The sequence below is a fragment of the Nannospalax galili genome, unplaced genomic scaffold (genome assembly GCF_000622305.1).
Source record: "Nannospalax galili isolate Female #2095 unplaced genomic scaffold, S.galili_v1.0 scaffold875, whole genome shotgun sequence".
NCBI classification, from domain to species: Eukaryota; Metazoa; Chordata; class Mammalia; order Rodentia; family Spalacidae; genus Nannospalax; species Nannospalax galili.
Genome location: NW_008337059.1, coordinates 3,889,968 through 3,910,015, shown reverse-complemented (window position 1 = coordinate 3,910,015; position 20,048 = coordinate 3,889,968). Strand labels below are relative to the sequence as shown.

Here is a 20,048-nt window from a genome sequence, read left to right as displayed (position 1 = left end):
ATCTGCCTGCCTCTGCCTCCCAAGTGCTGGGATTAAAGGCATGTGCCACCACATCCAGCTGAGACCCTGTCTTAAAAATAAAACAAAACAAATAAATAGATAATAAAAAATGTGAAAGGTATTAGATCAAAAGAAAGTCAAATCTTCCCTATTGCAACAGCTTCTAAAATTTTTGACAGTTATAAAGTACATATTTAATGTTTATACAGTATTATAATGTTTAAATGTTAATTTATTAAAATATGTCTAACAAGTACTCTCTGGGATTAGACCAGTTGGGCAGTCTCCAGAGACCCCTCGTGGTGTGTTACCTTGTGGATGAGAAGCTATTTTATCACTTAATAAGCCTGTTCCTTCTGCAGAACTAAAATAGTAACAATGTTCACTTGATAGGCTTGTAGTGTGTACTAACAGGTAATGCTTGTAAAACACTGTGCTCAAGGACAGACATACCATAGGTACTCAATAAATGTCCATTAATATTGTCTAGGACCTTATTGCTCGATTTGTGTCCTTGATTCCTTTCATGACTGAAACACTCGCTGAAAATGATGGTTCTGACATATGGATGACATCAGAGGTAATAAATTACATTTCATAGTTAAAATGTATAGTATTTTTTACTTGTTTTTCTTTTAAAAATAGTATGTCTAGTGCCGTACTTTGCCTTGTGAAATGTGAAAGTATTTGATAATTTTATATACAATTTTCATCTCCCCAATACCTTACAGAAATAATTTATTATGATGAATTTTTTTAATAATTCAAAGTAATACCTCCTGCATATTTTTATTCAGTGGGAGTTTCAGCAGTACAGTATGACATCCTCCAGAGAGCAATGTGGCCAGACTGATATATAGAACAAGCCTATCATGCCCCAAAAGCTTTCCCAGTCTCCCCTCCTCCACATGAAGAGCACTTATAGCTGGGCTCTTCCTTAGCACCAAATTAAGGCTCTTGGCAGGCAGACTGCCAAATAAAATATAGGGTCCATGCAATATTTAGGACAAACTTGTAATTATCTGATATTAACTGGGGAATCATGTATGTTTTTTCCAAACCTGCAAACCACAGTTTTAGCATTTCTTCCATTCCACCTTAGCTTCCATTTAGTTGTTTTTAAACTGACCCCCATATTCATACTATTATATACCTATATCCCAATTATAATCTCCTTGAAGCAGAGGGCATTTATTTATTTCTTCTTATATTTAAATTGAACAAGATCACACATTTTCAACTAGAAAATACAAATATAATAAGAACCTAAGAGACAGACACTTTCACTAGGAACTGATAGTTCTGGCTGGCACTTACCTAGAATGTTTTAAGGGGTAATTTGAGCTAAAATGGACTTAAGGCGCATGGAGTTAACTTCATAGGTTGACTTTCCTGCCTTCCACTGAGTAGACTTAGGAGGACATAAACATATTATCTTGGTTCAGGATCCGACAATTCAAACTTGGTAGAAATCAGAATGGTGTTATTTGGTGTAGACTTTCCTGAGACCCTTCTAATTAAAACTGTTCGAGGGTATTATGATACTGACAATTTTTTTTTTTGTCTTTTTGAGACAGGGTCTCCCTGTAGCCCCAGCTGGCCTGGAATTTGCTGTGTAGACCAGGCTGGCCTTGAACTCACAGACATCCACCTGCCTCTGCCTCTTGAGTGCTGGGATTAAAGGCACATGCCACCATGCCCAGCTTGATACTGCCAAAGTTTGAAAGAAGCTAAGCTAAAAACAATCATTCAGGCATACTAGTACCCTTGCGCATCCCCTCCCAAACACAAACAGTATGTGTGACTAAGATATTACTACATGTTTGGAATCCCTCTTGACTGATGTCTTCCCACTGATAAATTCCTTGGGTACCAGGTGACCATATACTCAGGACAAGAGTTATTTTCTCCCACCTAACATACAGTCTTTGGAATCAAACCTGGGTTCAAATATTAATTCAATGACTTAATAGCTGTATGACCCTTGACAAGTTATCTAACCTTACCGGTCCTCAATTTCCTTATTTTTGTCATACAGGGGTTTTCGGGATTTGTGGTGTGTGTGTGTGTGTGTGTGTGTGTGTGTGTGTGTGTGTGTGTGTGTGTGTCTTTTTGAGACAGGGTCTCCCTGTAGCCCAAGCTGGCTTAGAACTCACTATGTAGACCAGACTGGGCTTGAACTCACAGAGATCTGCCTGCCTCCGCCTCCCAAATGCTGGGATTAAAGGTGTGTACCACCATGCCCAGCTCCATACAGGGGTTTTAGAAGGACTAAATGAGATAGCATATGTAAAGCATTTGGACTCAGGAAAGTTTCATTACCTCCTGTGATCCTTTTCCTCCATTTCTTTGGAAATTTTGTCAGGGGAGCCTTTTTGGCTCAATGAAACGCACATTATGCTTTAGCTCTCCTCTTCACACTGGTCTTTCAGAGAGGCCTCTTCACCATCTTTCCTGGCCCCATTGTATAGTCTCATTCAGCCAGCACACACCAGTGGGGCCCTATCTGTTGCTGTACTTCCATGAGATGCTTCCATACTGATCAGTAAATAATTGATGCCAATTAAGAGCATCAGTTATGGCAAGAGCAAGCGAGGCCAGCCTGGACTACATAGTGAGTTCCAGGCCAGTTGGGGCAACAGGGAGACCCTGCCTCAAAAAAATGTATTTCCCTGCTTGCTCAGGGCAATACAATATTTGTCCTAAACAAAAAAAAGTCTCATTTTGGATATAAACTTGGCCACTCTATATATCCATATTAATCGTCCCATTATAAAAGTACCCTGGTGTTCCAAATTAACATTCTCTTATTATGCCTTAGCAAATCCAGAGCTTTCTGTTTTGTTTTCATATTGGCAACCTGATAAGTATGCTCAGCCCTGCATGGAGTGTGAGGCTCAACTGTGCTGCTTGATTTTCTCAACTTTCTCTTTCCTTCTCCTTCCCCTCCTCCTCCTCTTCCTCGTCTTCCACCTTTTAACTATATTTTTATTATTCCGCTGCTTTTGCTCTGCCTTAGTGCTGCATCAACCTGGCCATTGGAAATAAGGAAGAGCATGCCATTCTTCTCTGTAATTTCTTTCTGTATTTTGGAAAGAAGGCTTTGGTGCTCTTGGGAACCTCAGTATTGGAAGTAAGTGCTGAAATAGTGGAAACAACGCTAAAACAGAAAAAAGATGCATGCATGAATTTCAAGAGCAAACAGGACTTGAGAGGATTATTGACGTTGGTTCATCAAAATTTCTGCAATGTAAAGAATAACTTTTATTTTTCTCCTTTGTAAAATAGTACTAAAAATAGTGCTTCTTGACAGGGCTGCTGGGAATATTAAATTACCTGGTACAACAACAGCAGTTGTTTATGACAAATGTGTGATAAGTGAGGCAGGAGTTATGAAACATTAGTTAACAATGAAGTTGTGGCTGTTATCATCCACCACCATCATTCTGGGTTTTTTGTTGTTTGTTTGTTTGGTTGGTTGGTTTTATTGTTGTTGGTGGTGTTGTTGTTTTAACTTTTACAGAAACTTTATTGAGAATTTCATACATGCATATAAGGTGTTTTGGTCAAATCCATGCCCACTCCGTCCCTTCCAACACCTCCTATATCTCCCATATCTCCCCATCACTTTTTTTCTTTTTCTTTCTTTTTTTCTTCTTTCATTTATTTATTTTTATGGGGCTTTTGGCTACTCTAATGTTGTTGGTTTTTTTTTTTTTTGAGACAGGGTCTCTCTGTAGCCGCAGCTATGTAGACCAGGCTGGCCTGGAACTCACAGAGATCTGCCTGCCTCTGCCTTCCAACATTCTGGGTTTCTAATGTCATATTTAAGACCTTGGACAAACACTTCTCCTCGTGGTGTCTTTTTTGGGCTTTAACCTTACAAGAATGGGTCAGAAATATATCCTTACTAATAGAACATTTACAACTTCATTTATATACTTCCTAACACTGCCTCCAAAATGCTATCTTTTGGATTGTTTATAGCCCTACATGACTGTCTTGATAAATGACGGAATTTTCCATCCTGCCTTATGTTTTTTTTCCACAATCACCCATTTTCCTATATTCCTGTGGCATAGCTTATTTGTCAGTTTGTTCATGAAAAGCCTATGGTTAAACACCCCCATTTGATAACGGCTATAGTTTTAAGTACCACTAGGTGGCAGTAAAGATTCAGCAAGAGTTGCATAAATGCATTTGTACCTGTGAACAAACCGGCAGGAGGTAGGATTCAACCTCGGTTTTGTGGTTGAGGTGAAGAAGCCTTCTCTTTATAATGGAGAAGACAAGCACATCAAAAAAGAACAAGCGCTTTGGGGCTAGCGATGTAAGGGCATCAGGCTACACAGTGTAGTGCTGTGTTTGGGACAAGGGTTTGAAACCCAGAAACTTTTCTTAGTTAACTGGTCTCAGCTTTGTTTGCTTTTCTGCGTCTGCTGTCTCCTCACAAAATGCCACTTACTGATAACCTATATGAGACCCTTACCCTCTTATTCTTCATTTAAAGATGGCTATTGGGGCTGGAGAGATGGCACAGTAGTTAAGAATGCTGGCTGCTCTTGCAGAGGACCCATGTTCAATTCCCACACCCTCAAGGTGGCTAACAACTATCCTTAAGCCAGTTCTAGGGGAATCCAACACGCTCTTCTAACCTCCATAGGCATTGCACAACACAAATGCACTTACACATATGCAGACAATATGCGTGTACAAATAAAAATAATAAATTAAAAAAATTTAAAGATGACTATCATAAACAATCCTACCTCACAGAATTGAGGGTGAGTTTAAATGAGAAAATTATGTGCACCACCACACCCTTAATCTTAGCAGAGGCAGATGGATCTCTGAGGTGGAGGCCAGCCTGGTCTACCCAGCAAGTTCCAGGTCAGCTGGGGCCACAGGGAGACCCTGAATCAAAAAACAGAACAAACAACAACAAAAAGAGGCTGTTGAGATGGCTCAGATGGTTAAGAGCACCGGCTGCTCTTGCAGAGGACCCAGCATCTACATGGTGGCTAACAACTGTATCTCCAGTTCCAGGGGATCCAAGGCCCTTGTCTAATCTCCTCAAGCATATACACCTATATACATGAAGGCAAATCACTCATACACTCATACAAACATAAATAAATAACTTTTTTAAAAGAAAAGGGGAAAATAAGTGTGAATTCTTAGCATAAATAATAAATGTTGGGACTGGAGAGATGGCTCAACAGTTAAGAGCACTGACTGCTCTTGCAGAGGCCCCAAGTTCAATTCCCAGCATCCATGTGGCAGCTAATAGCCATCTGTTACTCCAGTTCCAAAAGAATCCAGTACCCTCTTCTGACCTCCACAGGTATTGCACAGCACAGGTGCATTTACATACATGCAGGCAATATACTCATAACTATAAAATAAAAATATAAAATATTTTTAAAATAATAATAAATGTTAAATATCACTATTATTAGTTATTTGAATTGTTTATTCTTTGCTATAGTCTCACACTATAAAAGATATATGTAGAACAAAATAATAATGACTTTAAATATTTTAGACTATTATTGGAGAGGCACGACACCATAGTGGATACATGGAAGTCAGAGGAAAACGACTGAGTGTGTCCTGCCCTTACATCTTTATGCAGATTCTGGGGTCAGGCCATCAGACTTTCACCAGCTGAGCCACCTCTCTGACCCCATAACTATTTCTTCTTCCTTTCTTTTAAAAATATTATTATTATTATTATGGTGATGATGATGATGATGATGATGATGTGTGGGGTGGGGGTATGCCAAGGGACACATATGGAGGCCAGAGGACAACTTTGTGAGTTTCCTTCCACCTTTACACGAGTTCCAGGGATCGAACTCTAGTTTCCAGATTGTACTGCAGTGTTACTACCCACTGAACCGTCTCACCATCCCCTACTTATTCCGTAGGCTCCCTTCCTGTATCTTTTAGCTTCTAATACCAAATCTTGCCCTCAAATTTAATTTAGTGGATTTTAAACTTGTTTAATGTTTCTCTATGAACCTTAAGTCCAGTTTCTTTTCCCTAACTCTGGCTTGGTGTTCAGTCTCCAAGTATATTCTAACCAAAGTGGGTTCCCATAGCACTTTTGTGTGAATTAGACACAAGTGACCCTATCTCAAAACACTTTAGGACTGCCTGTGAGGAAGTCATCGTAATATACTGATTTTGCTAGAATAATATATTGTGCCATCAGAGCACTCCACTAACCCTCTGGTGAATGATCTGGGTCTCGGTTCTCTCAACAGAGTCCTCATGCTAATCTCGCTCTGAGGATTTCTGCACTATTCACGGTTTTTTCGTTTTATTTTGTTTTGCTGCTGCTGTTGTTTTCCTTTTCAAAAATATTGAGGTTCTGAAGGAAACTTTTAAAGCCAGAATACACTATAATTTCCACTTATAAAGGTAATCAAATACACCAGACATGACTTTAAATCTTTTTCCTTATGCAGGGGCATGTAGCTTACGTATTAACTCAAGAAACTGGTGAATGTTTACTTTGGAATCCTTCAACTGGACAATGTCATAAGCAGTTTGATCCTTTTTGTCCCTTACAAAGTGTGGATTGTTTGTTCAATGATAGGAACGTAAGTATATGAAGGAAAATATTTGGAATCATTTCTGCAAGTCACCCTGAGTACACATTAGAATCACCTGAGATCCTTGAAGACGTACATACTCCACAGTCCCTGGGGTCAGCCCATCTGTATCCTAAAGCTCCCAGGCACGGCTGCAGAGCCCCCAAGGATGAGAACTACGGAGCTAGTCCTGCTACCGCAGAACCTTGGAACACAATCTTCTCTCAGACTTGGCTTCTGCCTCTTTGTTGAATACAAATCTGTAACATTTTTCCAGTTATGGTTCTTTTTTCTTGTGGGCTTACATTAACCTTTTGTTAATATTTTCATAGGTCTGGTTTAATATTGAACAAAATAATACACCAATGGCTATACATTTTGACTATTCAAAAGAAAGTTTCTGGAAACAGTTGTTTCCAAAAAATTTTCAGGGAGCAAAAGCCAAAAGCATACAGGTAAATATGTTTTTCAAGTATGTCTGTGTGAGAGTTACTATCATTTCGAACTTTTCCTATTTGTGACAGCTCCTATTATATTTTCTAGTTGATTGTTTATTGAATTACTTGGCAGTGTTCACCAAAAATCGGTCTCCACCATGCAGCCTATGTTTGGGCTTCTTTCGCCCTTTCCTCTAGTTGCAGGAAAAATTAGAGAAAAAAAAGTCATCTCATATGCAATTGAAATTTCATAGTCTAATAGTCTAAATTTTTTTTCATCATAAAAAAGAGCATATAATGTTCAAGATGGTGTAGTAAGTTTTTACTTTGGCCTGGCCCTTTTGCTCCACATTCTTGTGATGATCAAGTATAAAAATTGATAGACAAAAATGCTCATGTGGAGCTCTCCTAAGACGGAGCTCTCCTACTCCTTACTTTTGAAGTAAGATGGGGGGGGGCGTCTAGGGAGCTCTGTAGACTCACTGCTTGGGCTCAGGAGCCAGGAGACCAGGAATGGCCTGGTATCTAAATGGCTTGGCCAGTTAATCTGTGGTGTGCTCAGTAGCACTTCTGGACTGAGGGCCATGATATGGCAGAGTGAAGGTAGTACAAAGTCCACAAACTAAGAGCATGTGCCAAGAGAGAAAGGGGGAAAAAAGTGAGGAGGAAAGAGAAAAAAACAGGAAAATAGGCAAAGACAATTTATAGAAATTGAAATTCAAATCTTCAACCTCATTCATAATCAGTTTAAAACAAGAAAGCACTATCAGCTGGGTGTGGTGGTGCACACCTTTAATCCCAGCACTTGGGAGGCAGAGGCAGGCAGAGGGTTCAAGGTCAGCCTGGTCTATGTAGGGATTTCCAGGCTAGCTGGGGCTGCAGGGAGACCTTGTCTCAAAAAAAGGAAAAAAGAAAGGAAGGAAGGAAGGAAGGAAGGAAGGAAGGAAGGAAGGAAGGAAGGAAGGAAGGAAAGAAGGGAAAGAGGGAGGGAGGGAGGGAAGAAAGCACTAAGATGCATAAATTTGATGAAAAAAATCTGTAGCCGTATCTGTTTTAACAAAAAGGCAGAGAAATGGTGGGTATGTAAATTGCTAAGAATACTTGAGAAAGCAACGTGCTGATAAAGTTGAACACGCTGAAATGTTGATCCAGCAATTCAAATGTCCAGGTGCGTACTCTGGAGGAACACAAAGGGGAAAGCCAGTGCTCAGTAGAGAACTGCTTGAAACAGCAAGAAATTAGAAACAGTGTGACAACTGGAAAATTGGCTCATGAGTTGTGAAATACTCTACAATGAACCCTTCTATCCAGCAGTGAAAAATATATGAACCAATTTGCAATACTTCTCCATTCAAGGATACATTACCTAAGAATCTCTATGGGTGAACCCACATATTAGCAGATTTTCAAGCTCCCCAGTTGATTTTAGTCTTCAGCCAAAGTTGAGAACCACTGAGCTGGAGCTACGCATACCATTAAGAATGAATATAAACAGTGCAATGTTAGGAAAAATAAAGAGGATGAGAAATAATATGTATAATACAAAGTCACTTGAGTTTGAAAACTATATTCTGTATCCATAGAATTGTATATATGTATACACATTATATCATGTAATAGACACGTGAAGGAATGACAAATAGCAAATTCCAGTTAGAAGTTACCTTCAGAAAGAGAGAGGAGAAAAAAGCTCCATCAGAGAGCGGTATACATGACATTAAACACAGAGAACACACACAGAGAGCTGTCTTATTTCTTTTCTAAAATCAAAACTAAGGGCTGGTGTTGTAGCTCAGAGGTAAACAATTTGCCTAGTATACATGAAGCTCTGGGTTCAAACCCCTGTACCGCAAATTGAAAAAGAAATAAAAGATAAATAAATAAATAATAACTAAAGAAAATATGGAAGAATGCAATGATTGACTACAGTCGAGTGGTCAGTATGTTGGGTGGGTGTTCATTATATCATTCTCTGTGTGTGACCGTGAATTCAAGGTAATTCACACTATCAAAAAAATAAAAATAAAAAACCCACATAGTTATAGGGGAGAAAGTCAAGAGTACCAAGAAATGTAGAGTGCAGAGGTTTTTCTTCCCTTTAAAGTCTTTTTCTGCCCTCTAAGAAATAACTACTGTGGCCCAGCAGTTTCTTGTGCATTCTTTTAAACATGCTCCATGCATATCAAGTGTGTATTTTTATATTTCCTGTTTGAAATGTCATTTCAAAGAAGGGGAAATATGCTTATCTTTCCTGAGCAAACCACACATACACCCTCCACGGTCTATGTTTTCTTTTCCTGTCCCAGAGCCTAGGCTGAAGCACTGCTGCCTCCTAGGGAGAGAATAATCTATTTAGAGATGAAGTTTTTGCCTATCTATTTCTTGTTCAATCAGGTGATACTTATTGATTTCTTACTATGAGCTGGTATTATGTTAGGTGTGTAGATACCACAAGGTAGAAGACACATCTCGTTCTTTGACCTATGTTCTTGAAGAGGAAATGAAGAAACACGCACTCGCGGTAGGGAGTGATGGGTGCTGTTATAGAAGGAAGCCCTGAATGAGTTTTGGGAGCTCACAGCAGCAGCAGGAGGGGAGTTGCAGGGGCTCCAGGGAAAAGCCTTAACAAGTTAAGTGAGGAATGGTGAGCTGGCTCCCTGCAAGTCAGGGAAAAGAATGGCCTGGCAGGGGGTGGGAACAGCTGGCAGGAAGACTGGCAGTTACCAAGAAATGTATTTCCAGGAGCTTCCAGAGCAGCATGGCTGCTGCTACTGAATGAGCAGAGATGAGCTGAGGGACCTGAGCCTTTATCTTCAGGGCAGTCAGAAACCAATGGTCACTAAGGACCAAATGTGTGTTCAAAAGCCTTTCTGCCTGAGGGCGGACACTAAACCTTCTGCCAAGTTGAATTTATAAATAGAAAATCTACAACTGTGTTTGACTCCAATCTCTGTTGGTTTTTCATGATGCTGGGGATTGAACCCAGGGCCTTGTGGATGCAAGGCAAACTACCACTGAGCTACATCTCCTGCCCTCGGTTGGTTTCTTTCCTGGGTAAAGGCATTCAATCACTTGCCTTACACATCCATCCAAGAATGAACACTATCTACTGCACATGATCAAGACCACAAGTTTCAGTGTACATGAACACGTGGTCTTCAGAGCTGGGACTGTTATAGGAAACCTTGAAGTTTTGAGGAACATGAGTTTGGAGAGATGGGACTTTCCTAGAATCAGAAAGTCAACCAAAGCTCTATAAATTTGCCAAATCAACATACCCAGGCCTCATTTTCAGATCCGAAGGGGCTCACTAATCCACAGGAATTGATGCCCTGTGGGTAGACAATGGAGGCCCAGTAGGGAATCCAGTCTACCTACTCTCTCTGGGATAGCTGCTGGCCCCCGCAAGGTGACCCTGGAGTTCAGACTTCTGTCTCATTCTGTGCTCTGCCATGTTCCATAGTAGGCAAAGTGCCTGGGCCTGAAACTGTTCTCTACTGTAGTGCCTCTCCATTTATAGCAAGTGCCAGAATCACCTGGGGGAGCTTGTTAAAGCATATATTACTGGGCTTCACCCCAGTTTCAGATTCAGTGGGCCTGAGAGCAGGGCCAAGAACTTGCGTTTTTAACAAGTTTATATGTCTGAGGTTGCTGTTCCAGGGGACACAGTTTGGGAACCTAGAGACCTATCAAGTGTTACTTTGTGCACTTCTTTCATTCCACTCAAAGGGAGGATGTGTGGGGATCAGTAGTCCCTATCCCTACAACTGTCTTTATTTCTCAATTCAGTGATAGCCAGAGTAGAAACTGTCTAAAACTAACCCCTCACTAGTCCTAGTCCTTGTGAGCCTCACAAGGGAGGCAGGGATGAGTAAGGCAGGTCTCCCCACCACAGTAAACAGCTCAGGACAAGGAATACAAGGGAACATGAGGAACATTGCTCCCTGCTGTTAGCTAAAGGTGTGGGGCACAGCAAAAGCTTGTGGATGAAGGTGAAAGACATTCTTTATGAACTCAAATGCACACGCACAAGCACAAGGAATTGGTTCTTGCCAGCTATAAAAATATATATACTCAGAGAAGGACGATTATAAACCATGTCAGAAGAGGAATGACATTAACAATATTACTTGATGTTTATTGAACATTCCATATATGTCAGGGGATTTATTCATATTGTGTTATTTTAAAATCTTCATAAGATCCCCAAAGCAGCAGGCACAAGTCACAAGGGCTTTTTTTTGTTTGTTTGTTTGTTTGGTTGGTTTTTTTTTTCGGTCTTTTCGAGACAGGGTCTTCCTGCAGCCCCAGCTGTCCTGGAACTCACTATGTAGACCAGGTTGGCCTCACAGAGATCCATCTGCCTCTGCCTCCTGAGTGCTGAGACCTAAAGGCATGTGCCACCATGCCCAGCCAAGCTCAAGTATTGTTACTAGTCTAAAGATTAACAGAGAATTAAAACAGTTATATTAAGTAACTTTGCCAAAGTCACTATAAGTGGAAGACAGCAGTATAGCTATCATACATTATTTAGTGGCATCAATAAGAATGTCAAATACTTGTTTGTAAATCCTCCCTCTATCCCGTGCTGAAATGAAGTAGTGTGGAAGTCAAAGGAAATGTTGTGGTCTTTGTTTTACTTAAGAGATTGTTCTTACTATGAGAGACTGGTTTTAGTACCACCTTCCCACCCCCAGAACTTCAGGGGTGACTGGGATGTAAAGATGGTCTCTAGAATTTTTCCTAACTTTCAGTTGTTTACATTTCAGCCTGAAGAAATAATTTATTCTGATACTAATAAAAGCATGGTAGAAGATCTAAAGAACAGGTACAATGTCCTCTCACCAGTGTCTCGTTCCTGTACCTTCTAGTCCCAGCCTTTCAAAATACCTATTAGATTCAGCAACAGAAGCATGAAAAGGGAGATTATTATTATTTGAGCCACCATCTCTTGGTGTTAGCTTGACAAGTGGTCCCTCTACCAACCAAGGCACCCCTTGAAAGGATAGTCTAAGTTAACTCTAGAAAACATGGGCCATGGTTGGAAAGTTCTCAACACTGGTGTTTGTTGAGCCTATAGAAATAATAATGAAGGATCTAACACCTTTTAGAAGGATATTAGGTAGATGGTCATGACCCTGGGTATGGTGAAAACATCCCAGGTAGATAGTAGAAACTGCCAACAATGCTGTCATTCCAGGGTGTTCCCCATTTCCCCAAACATGCACGGGTGCCTTAAGGTGGGGTCCAGTCAAGCCCCAAGGGTCACAGATTTTTTTAACAGGCCTCACTCCTAGTCCACATGTGTTGGTGGCTTCTGGATCTGACTGCAGTGACTCATAAACAGCAGATCAGCATGTACTCCATTTCAGCCAATCAAAACAACACGACCAAAATCATCTTATCATTCCCTTCTCTCACTGGCGTAGAAGCTTATTCCACCCCGTTATTCCCACTTTCCATTTCCCAGTTCTTAACAAAACAAGGAAGGAAGAAACGCAATAGGGAAATGATTTCCAACTGGTTTTCATCAGAATTGCTTCTAGAACTATGTAAAATACAGGTTCTAGGGTCCCAGACCAGGCCTGCATCAATATCAAAAGGTGAAACATTCTGATAAGGTCTCATAGGTGTTTCTGATGTCAGCCTCTGTTGAGACCCACTGCACGAGTCAACCAACATAGTTGTTCTATAAACAGACAAAAACAGATTCTCATCAGCTTCTCTGTAACACACCCTGTAGAGATTCAATCCCACAAGGTCATCTCACCCAAAGGAGAGACTACCCAAGACCCCATCAACCAACTCCCACTCTTTTCCCTTCTCCCTCCTCCCCAGGACAGTCCCACAGCAGGTACTGTTATCAATATAGGGGTCTAAATCTCTGCCCTTTGGAACTAGATTCTAGTAGGTAATCACCAAACTTAGTCCCTTGCCTCAGTTCCTCCCAACTCTACTTGGTGAATTAACTAAACTAATACTTTCATCCTTGCTAATGTCATCCAAGACCAGATATCTGACATTTTGTGAAGGTGATTTCCTAGAAACACAATGCTCTATGTCAAAGGACTCTTGAAGAGCAGAAATATCAACCTGCTAATCAGATGGTAGGTGTCATCAATCAGCAGCTGGTCACACTTGTGTATCTGGAAGAGATATGTTTGACAAACCTAACTTCTGGCTACCCATGGAAGCTTCCGGTTTCCATTGACCAAGAGTCTTTTTCTCCCTGACATGATCAATGCGAATGGTAGCAGGCACCCCTAGCTTTAGATGTCTGGTTTCCTCTTCTTTAAACAGCTTCATTCTCATCTATGAAGTAACAAAATTCTCACGCCATTTCATAAATGAGTTGCAATTTGTCACAAAATTATCTTTGCATTCTTACCTTAGGATTGAAAGGACACTAAAATATAAAATGATGGAATGGCGATCTAAACGCCCAACACATTGGAATCGACAATGTACTTCTATTTTGCGACACATCCTTCCTAAGCTGGAACTTTACATGGGAAGTTTTGTTTCATTTGAAGAAGACAGTGAATTGGAAAGACTGCACCAATTTTATTGGGTTTGTATATGATTTAATGCATGAATGGCATTTGTTTCTAATCTATATTGTTAATTAGCAATGAGAGCAATCTTAAATATCTAAATATTAAATATCTAAATATTAACTCTTAAATATCTGAAAAGAGATGTTCAAAAGAAAACTATCCTGCAATTGGGAAACTGAAGAATTATCTCTAGTAATAAATTGGATTCTGAGTCATTGCTTCTGCACAAGAAGAGTTCTGGTGAGCTTCGGTATCTTCCATATGCAAATTACCCCCAGGTTTGAGTCCTGCAGCCTGTATTCAAATCCTATTTGACCACTTGCTAGTTTTAACCCAGATCAAGTCACCTAACTTAGCTATTCCTTCTACCCCATTGTATAACAGGGATAAAAAGAATTGTCTACTTTGTGGTTGTGGTAAGGATTAAGTGAGTTTATACTTACCATTGCACTCAGCATGTAGTGTTTAGTAAATGCTAAATACTGTTCTGTTCTATGCCAGGACTTATGTTAGGCATCGGAATTATTATAGTAAATTGTAATGATACATTCATGTATCTTCACAGAGTTCATGGGCTAGAGCGATAGATCAGAAAATAAGTTAATTATAAAATATCTTTTTAAGTAAGCTAGAAAAAGGACAGCGCACTACTCAACCACAGGGGGAAAATATTTGGGCAGATTTGAGGGTAAGAAAAATCCTCCTGTAGTCAACTTTGGAAGGCTGAAAAGGGGCTCACAATTGTCATCTGTATGTTATTAAGCAATGTTACTTATATGACCACATTCCTTCGGTACTATCACATAGTAATCACTTAATATAAATTTGATCATTGTTGAATAAATCCCTCAAAAATTCTCACTTATATCCCTCCTAGGAAGAACTAAAAATTCCCTTGGGGTCATTTGCTGTTTAAAGCATGCAAGTTTGTGACCTGTCTGATGTGCAGATTCTGGTGCCATTCAGATCTGGTTAGGCTCAACTCTTGTCTGTAGAGTGGGGATTATGACAGAACTTAAAACTGTGGATTACTTGTGTATGTGAAGCACTTAGTACTATATCTAGAATATAATCAATACTCCCAAAACATCACTATTTTATGACCACCACATCATTAAAGCTTCTTTGATCTTTTTGCATATGGTAATTCCAGATCCAAATTGCTTCCATGACTGATTAATGTTCTTTTGTGCTGTTTTGACCTTGATCCAGGTTGCAGGATTTCCCATCCAGATGCCATACACTGATGTCCAGTCAATTATTGATGCTGTGTATCAGACTGGAATTCACTCTTCTGAATTTCCCATGATGGAATTTGCTTTAGCTGTATACATTCACCCATATCCAAACAACATATTATCTGTATGGGTCTATTTGGTTTCCTTAGCCAGATATCAGTGAAATGGAAGGAGGGAAAAGAAAGACTCTGCTGTGGCTCCTCTAATCCAGAATTTTCCTGGCACCTGGGGATTTTGCTGCTTATCTTCAAGTTCACCGAGCATAATTTTGGATTCATATATAGAGTTGGGAATTATGAACACATTCGCCCTTCCAGGCTTTGACGATGAGTCTAGATGGTCTCCTTACCAAGACACTTCTTTCAGGGGGACCCTTCAAGCAGGCTAGCTGCTTTGTGGACCATTGTCTGCAGTAGATCTTACTCTGGGAAAGAAGCAGTTCTGGCCTGCCCCCTAAGGTCAATGCTTCTCAGATTGTGGAAGCCGCACCACCTCCATCTGAACCATCTGAAGAGTCTTATTAAGAGTGAAGAGTCCCAGATGCAACCCAAGACCTATTGACTCAGAACCTTTGAGAGTGAGCTCCAGAACCTGCATTATTTTCAAACAAGCTCCCCAGGCATTTGTTGACTGAGAGCCCAGCCTTGCAGAATGTTGAAAATACTAATGAGGGTGATACATTCCGTGCTGGTCATGATACAATTTCAGGTAAAAAGTTACTCAAATGGAAACCTAAGGTCATGTTTTAGTCTGAAAGCTGATAGGCTGAATGTGTAAGAAAAGCCTGTTTCAGTTTGAGTCAAAAGGTCAGAAAAGACCTATGTCCCAGCTTAAAGAAATTAGGTGAGAGGAAATCCCTCTTAATCAATTGAGGAAGGATAGTCCTTCAATTCTACTCAAGTCTTCAGCTGATTCTATGAGGACCACCTACATTAAGAAGGGCCATCTGCTTTACTCGGTCTACCAAGCCACATAAGCTTTCATCCAACACCATCTTCACAGATCTATCCAGAATGTTTGACCAGTTATCGGAGTACTATGTTGGCGCAGTCAAGTAGACACACAAAAATAACGTTCTAAGTCCATTTTAACCAGAAGTAAAACTTTATGTAGCATTTAAATTTTGGAATACTTTCTGGTAAATTACAGATTAGAAATATCTGCATATTCTGGTTCTTATTTTTGAAAACAGCATAAAACTGTCCTTACCATTCTGCATCATAGTGGTTTGGCAATATAATCTAGGAACAAGTCTTCCATAGCAAGCTCATTATACCTGTGGCTTACCTTTTTACAACATTTCCAACTGCTAGGTGTCAAATATTAGAGGAGGGCAGGTGTAACAGCAATAAGACCAGTAAATAAGCTTATGCAAGCCTAACTGGGGGATGGTGATGCTGTAGGCAAGGAAGTTGATGGGGGGCATGAATGGTAGTTGCAGTGAGTTAAATAGCACAACAGGCATGAATGTGAACAAACAATACAAATCAAGAACCAGGCCCTGAGGCTTCTGGGTTCTAGTGTTTTGCATCCCAAAGAATTTGATGTAGCCATTGACAAGAATCCTGTAAGTTCACTTACAGAAGGTTCACCAGAATCTACTGTATGACAAAAACAAGGTGCACAGTTTAGTAGCAACATGCTACCCATATGCAAGCAAAATGAGGCTGGAGGTTACATTCGTTTGTTGTGAAGACCTAGATATTTCTAGAAAAGTACCATGGAAGACATGGTAGTAGTGGTACCTCTAGGAAGAACTGGGATTAGGGGAAAATGGAGATTTGCTAGTTGGTGTACACAGTTTTCTATTGGTTGAATGTTTTGTCTTTTGCATGCATTTATTTAAAAGTTTTTAAAAGTTAAAAGCAATGACTTTCTTTTTAAACATTTAAATACATTTTATTTATTTGCTGTACAATATAATGTTTTGTTTATTTTTGCGGTATTGCAGATTGAACCGGGGGCAAGTATGCTAAGCAAGTGCTGTACTATAACCCCTAGCTCTCAATATACATTATGTCGTGATAAATACATGCATAAAACCTGGAATGTTCCATGAATTACTGTCATCCTTGTGCAGCATTCTGCTAATTTCCTCTGTATTATTCTGACTTTAGTATATACACTGCCTAAAGTTCACTGAGTTACAAAAAAACTTTCCAGAGAATCTGGCCCCACCCTCATCTTGCCAGCTTGAACTTTAGGCTGCAGTCAGACTCCAGTTTCCACTCTCTGCTCTGTGTGTGGGTGTCTTGACTTCTCTCCCTTTTTACTTCTGCCGATCACGTCCTAGGTTTGGAATGTCTTCATCCCAGACATAAACTGTCCTCCATTTTTATTCCAGATGTGTTTTCTCTTGAGACCCTGTGCATTTTTACCATTCCCTCTGTCCAGAACACCCAACCACTAGATAGACACCTACTCCCTTCCTTCCTTCCCTCAGGCCTTTGCTTGCCTCACTTTAGCATAAAGCAGTGTCCACTGACAGCTACCTTTCCACCTGGCCTCTTGCCCTGCTCTCCTCACAGAGAGCATGGCATGGATTTTTCACTTACGTTTCTCTCTTCACAGTGGAATGTAAACTATGAGAGCACAGACTTTATTTTATTTAGCTATTAAGTTAAATGCTTTGTGTCTAGCTTACTCTGAAGGAATAAAGAAATAATAAGCCTGAAATGTGCCTTTTAGGAATGTACAATCTACGACACACTGGACACACACACATACACAGATATTAACAAGAATCAACATTGACATCTTATAATGAGCCACACCCAGAAAATAACACATGATTTCTGAACACATATCTCTCAGTGAACATCAACTTCAAAGTAGAAACCATAAAACAAACATACTTATTACATGATTACACAGGTGATTATAGTCTGTGACCCACTCTTCTGAAAAGGTTCTTAAGACATGGACTTTAAAATCATTTGGAAGCCAAATTATTTTGCCAGAAAGCTGCTTAGCAGTCCCACAATGAAACTGAGGGGGTGGGTTCTATATAAGGATCATTATAATTGACATGATTTCAGCTCATGTGTCCTTCTCTGCCAGGGTGGGAGCTTTCTGAACTGCACCAGGCCATCTTTCATTTGTGAGTTGCCCTTTTCTTGTCAACAGTTCCTGAATCCCTGGTTTCTTGGGCATAAGCATTGTCACATACACTGCAGTTCTTCCAGTGTATGTAAATGCCAGTGGTAAGCCCTCCTCACACCATGTGCACTCATTTTGTAGTAGCCCTACAAAAAATTCAAAGAAAGAGGGGTGTGGTCTCATGATTTATGTTTAAATATTAAAAGAGGTTGACCTGTAGACTCCGAAAAAGTGAGAGATCCTTGTCTCAGCTGACCATCTACTTTTGTGATGGTGCACCAAACACTTTCAAATATAATTGATTAGGTTTCTGTTAATCACATTTCAGCTCCAACAGCAGCTAAATTGATGCTGCAGTGTTTCCACAGTATTGTGGTTTCTTGATTTAACCACCGCAGATGGTCAATTACATTCACTATGGATCTGACGAGCTAGGTTACTAAAGATGTTAATTCCTTTCATTCAGAGCTCTTGGGAATCGCTAAAGCAAAAGCAAAGAGAAGAGATTAATTAGGTTTCTAGAACAATACTGGGTTTTGAAGTGGAACTTGAGCAGAATTTCACAAAGGGCTTTGGGGGCTGTGGACACAGCTAAAGGCCATTTGGAAGGCTGGAGGATCCCGGGGAGCAGCTTTTAGGAAGTAAAGACTGTTGCAAAGTGGGATGAGGCAGACCCATTCCAGACTCCGAAGTTTTAATCGCCTGGATGAGGCGTCGAAACTTCCCTTGGCGACTACCCAGGGTCATCGAAGGCTCTGGGCAGGTGAGCGGCCGGTCCAGACTGGCTAGTGATCAGTGTCACACTGTCCAGGCGCATACCCAGGCTGGTGATGGCGAGGCTCCCCTGCTGCAGGTACTGACACGGAGCTGGCTGTCCGGCGGGGCGGGGGCAGTTGAGCCCCGAGCAGCTGTGGGCGCCGCACCTGGGCTCGGCCGGCCGCCGATTGGACGGCGCGGGGCGACCCCGCTGTATCGCGAGACGAGATTGGCAGCGCGGGGCCGCCTGTGCCCCCGCGCTGGCTTTGTACGCGAAGCCGCCTGCCGGTCCTTTAACAATGGGCGGCGCGAGTGCCCGGGCGCTGGGCCCGAGCTGAGGCTGGGGCTTCGCGGCCGACCGTCCGCGGCATGAGCGGTGCCGGCGTCCCGAGCACGCCGGCCGGGCTGGGGCTGTGAGGGCCGCGGTTCGGGGTAAGAGCCCGCGTGGGCCGGGCAGGCCTGGCCCGGAGGGCAGCCGGGCGGAGCACGGCCGGCCGGCCTTTTGTTTGCCTCCCTGGGGCCGCGCGGCCCGGCGCTGACTCGGACCCCGGACCCCGAGAACGAGCACGCCCCGCCGGCCGCCGCGACGACCCGACCGAAGCCTCGCGCCTGGCGCCCCCACCCCCGGCGGCGCCAGGACTGTGTTAGGGCGCTTGCTCCTCAGCGCCGGCGGCGGGGTTCGAACCTGGGACTCGGGGAGCCCTAGCCGGGCCTCCGGGTTCCCTTCCCTAGTGTGCACTCGGGTCCGCGCATTGGCAGCTCGCGGCTCTACTTGATCCCTTCCTGCGGGTCATCTAACTGGCCTTGGCCAGCTCCTGACCAGGGGTTAGAACGGGCCTGGCAGGTGTCAGGGATGGCGTGGGGACGGGTCAGGTGAAGACTATCAGTCACTCTGGGTGACCCGAGGTCACCCTCAGAAGGGGTCGCGAAGGGTCGGGGAAGTTGCTGGCCGTGACCGCGTCTGGGGCGTGTCTTGCAGACTGAAGTTGCGGCGTCTGGCCGGGTGCGCCGCCGGGTTCCATGGAGCTGGAGGGGCAGTGGTGGCGAGGACAGCTGGCTGCGGATATTCACCAGGCGCTTCGGTACAAGGTAACCCCGACGCCCGGGTTCCTGTCCCGGCTTTGGTGCCAGTTCCGCATCTCGGCTCCTTGGAAAGGCCGGTCAGGGTTTTTACTAAACGCTGCCTTCCAGGCCAGACTAGGCGACTTTGCTTACTTGTCAAGGTTAATTAACTTCTTCCTTCCCTGGGCTGCATCAGGAGAACCTGCAGCCTAAATGAGAGGAGTGGGGCGTGGTACTTGGGAGAAGGAAGGTAGAACGTTTGGATGTTGCCAGGAGGACAAAGAATTTGATCTTGTGATA

The 20,048-nt window shown here is 42.1% G+C and overlaps 2 protein-coding genes and 1 pseudogene across 7 annotated transcripts in view; 2 read left to right on the top strand and 1 right to left on the bottom strand.

The window, feature by feature from the left end:
• The window catches only part of Cc2d2b (coiled-coil and C2 domain containing 2B), a gene marked incomplete at its 5' end in the record, with an annotated part of 75,952 nt that extends 60,958 nt beyond the window's left edge, over nucleotides 1-14,994 (top strand). The window contains 7 exons of the mRNA XM_029563009.1: nucleotides 491-580; nucleotides 3,020-3,133; nucleotides 6,474-6,608; nucleotides 6,932-7,054; nucleotides 11,806-11,864; nucleotides 13,430-13,607; nucleotides 14,806-14,994. Coding sequence (XP_029418869.1) covers nucleotides 491-580; nucleotides 3,020-3,133; nucleotides 6,474-6,608; nucleotides 6,932-7,054; nucleotides 11,806-11,864; nucleotides 13,430-13,607; nucleotides 14,806-14,994 — 888 coding nt within the window. The remainder of the gene's footprint in view (nucleotides 1-490; nucleotides 581-3,019; nucleotides 3,134-6,473; nucleotides 6,609-6,931; nucleotides 7,055-11,805; nucleotides 11,865-13,429; nucleotides 13,608-14,805) is intronic.
• A 1,874-nt stretch (nucleotides 14,995-16,868) lies between these two features.
• LOC115070181 lies at nucleotides 16,869-16,969 on the bottom strand (annotated as a pseudogene).
• Nucleotides 16,970-18,946: 1,977 nt separating this feature from the next.
• Ccnj (cyclin J) overlaps nucleotides 18,947-20,048 on the top strand; it is an 18,423-nt gene continuing 17,321 nt past the window's right edge. For 4 of the 6 annotated variants that reach the window (XM_029563059.1, XM_008831999.3, XM_029563058.1 and 1 more), the window contains exons 1-2: nucleotides 18,947-19,118; nucleotides 19,666-19,775. In XM_029563059.1, the coding sequence (XP_029418919.1) occupies nucleotides 19,707-19,775 (69 nt within the window). In that variant the 5' untranslated portion in view covers nucleotides 18,947-19,118; nucleotides 19,666-19,706. The other 2 variants (XM_029563057.1, XM_029563056.1) reach the window with 2 other exon arrangements.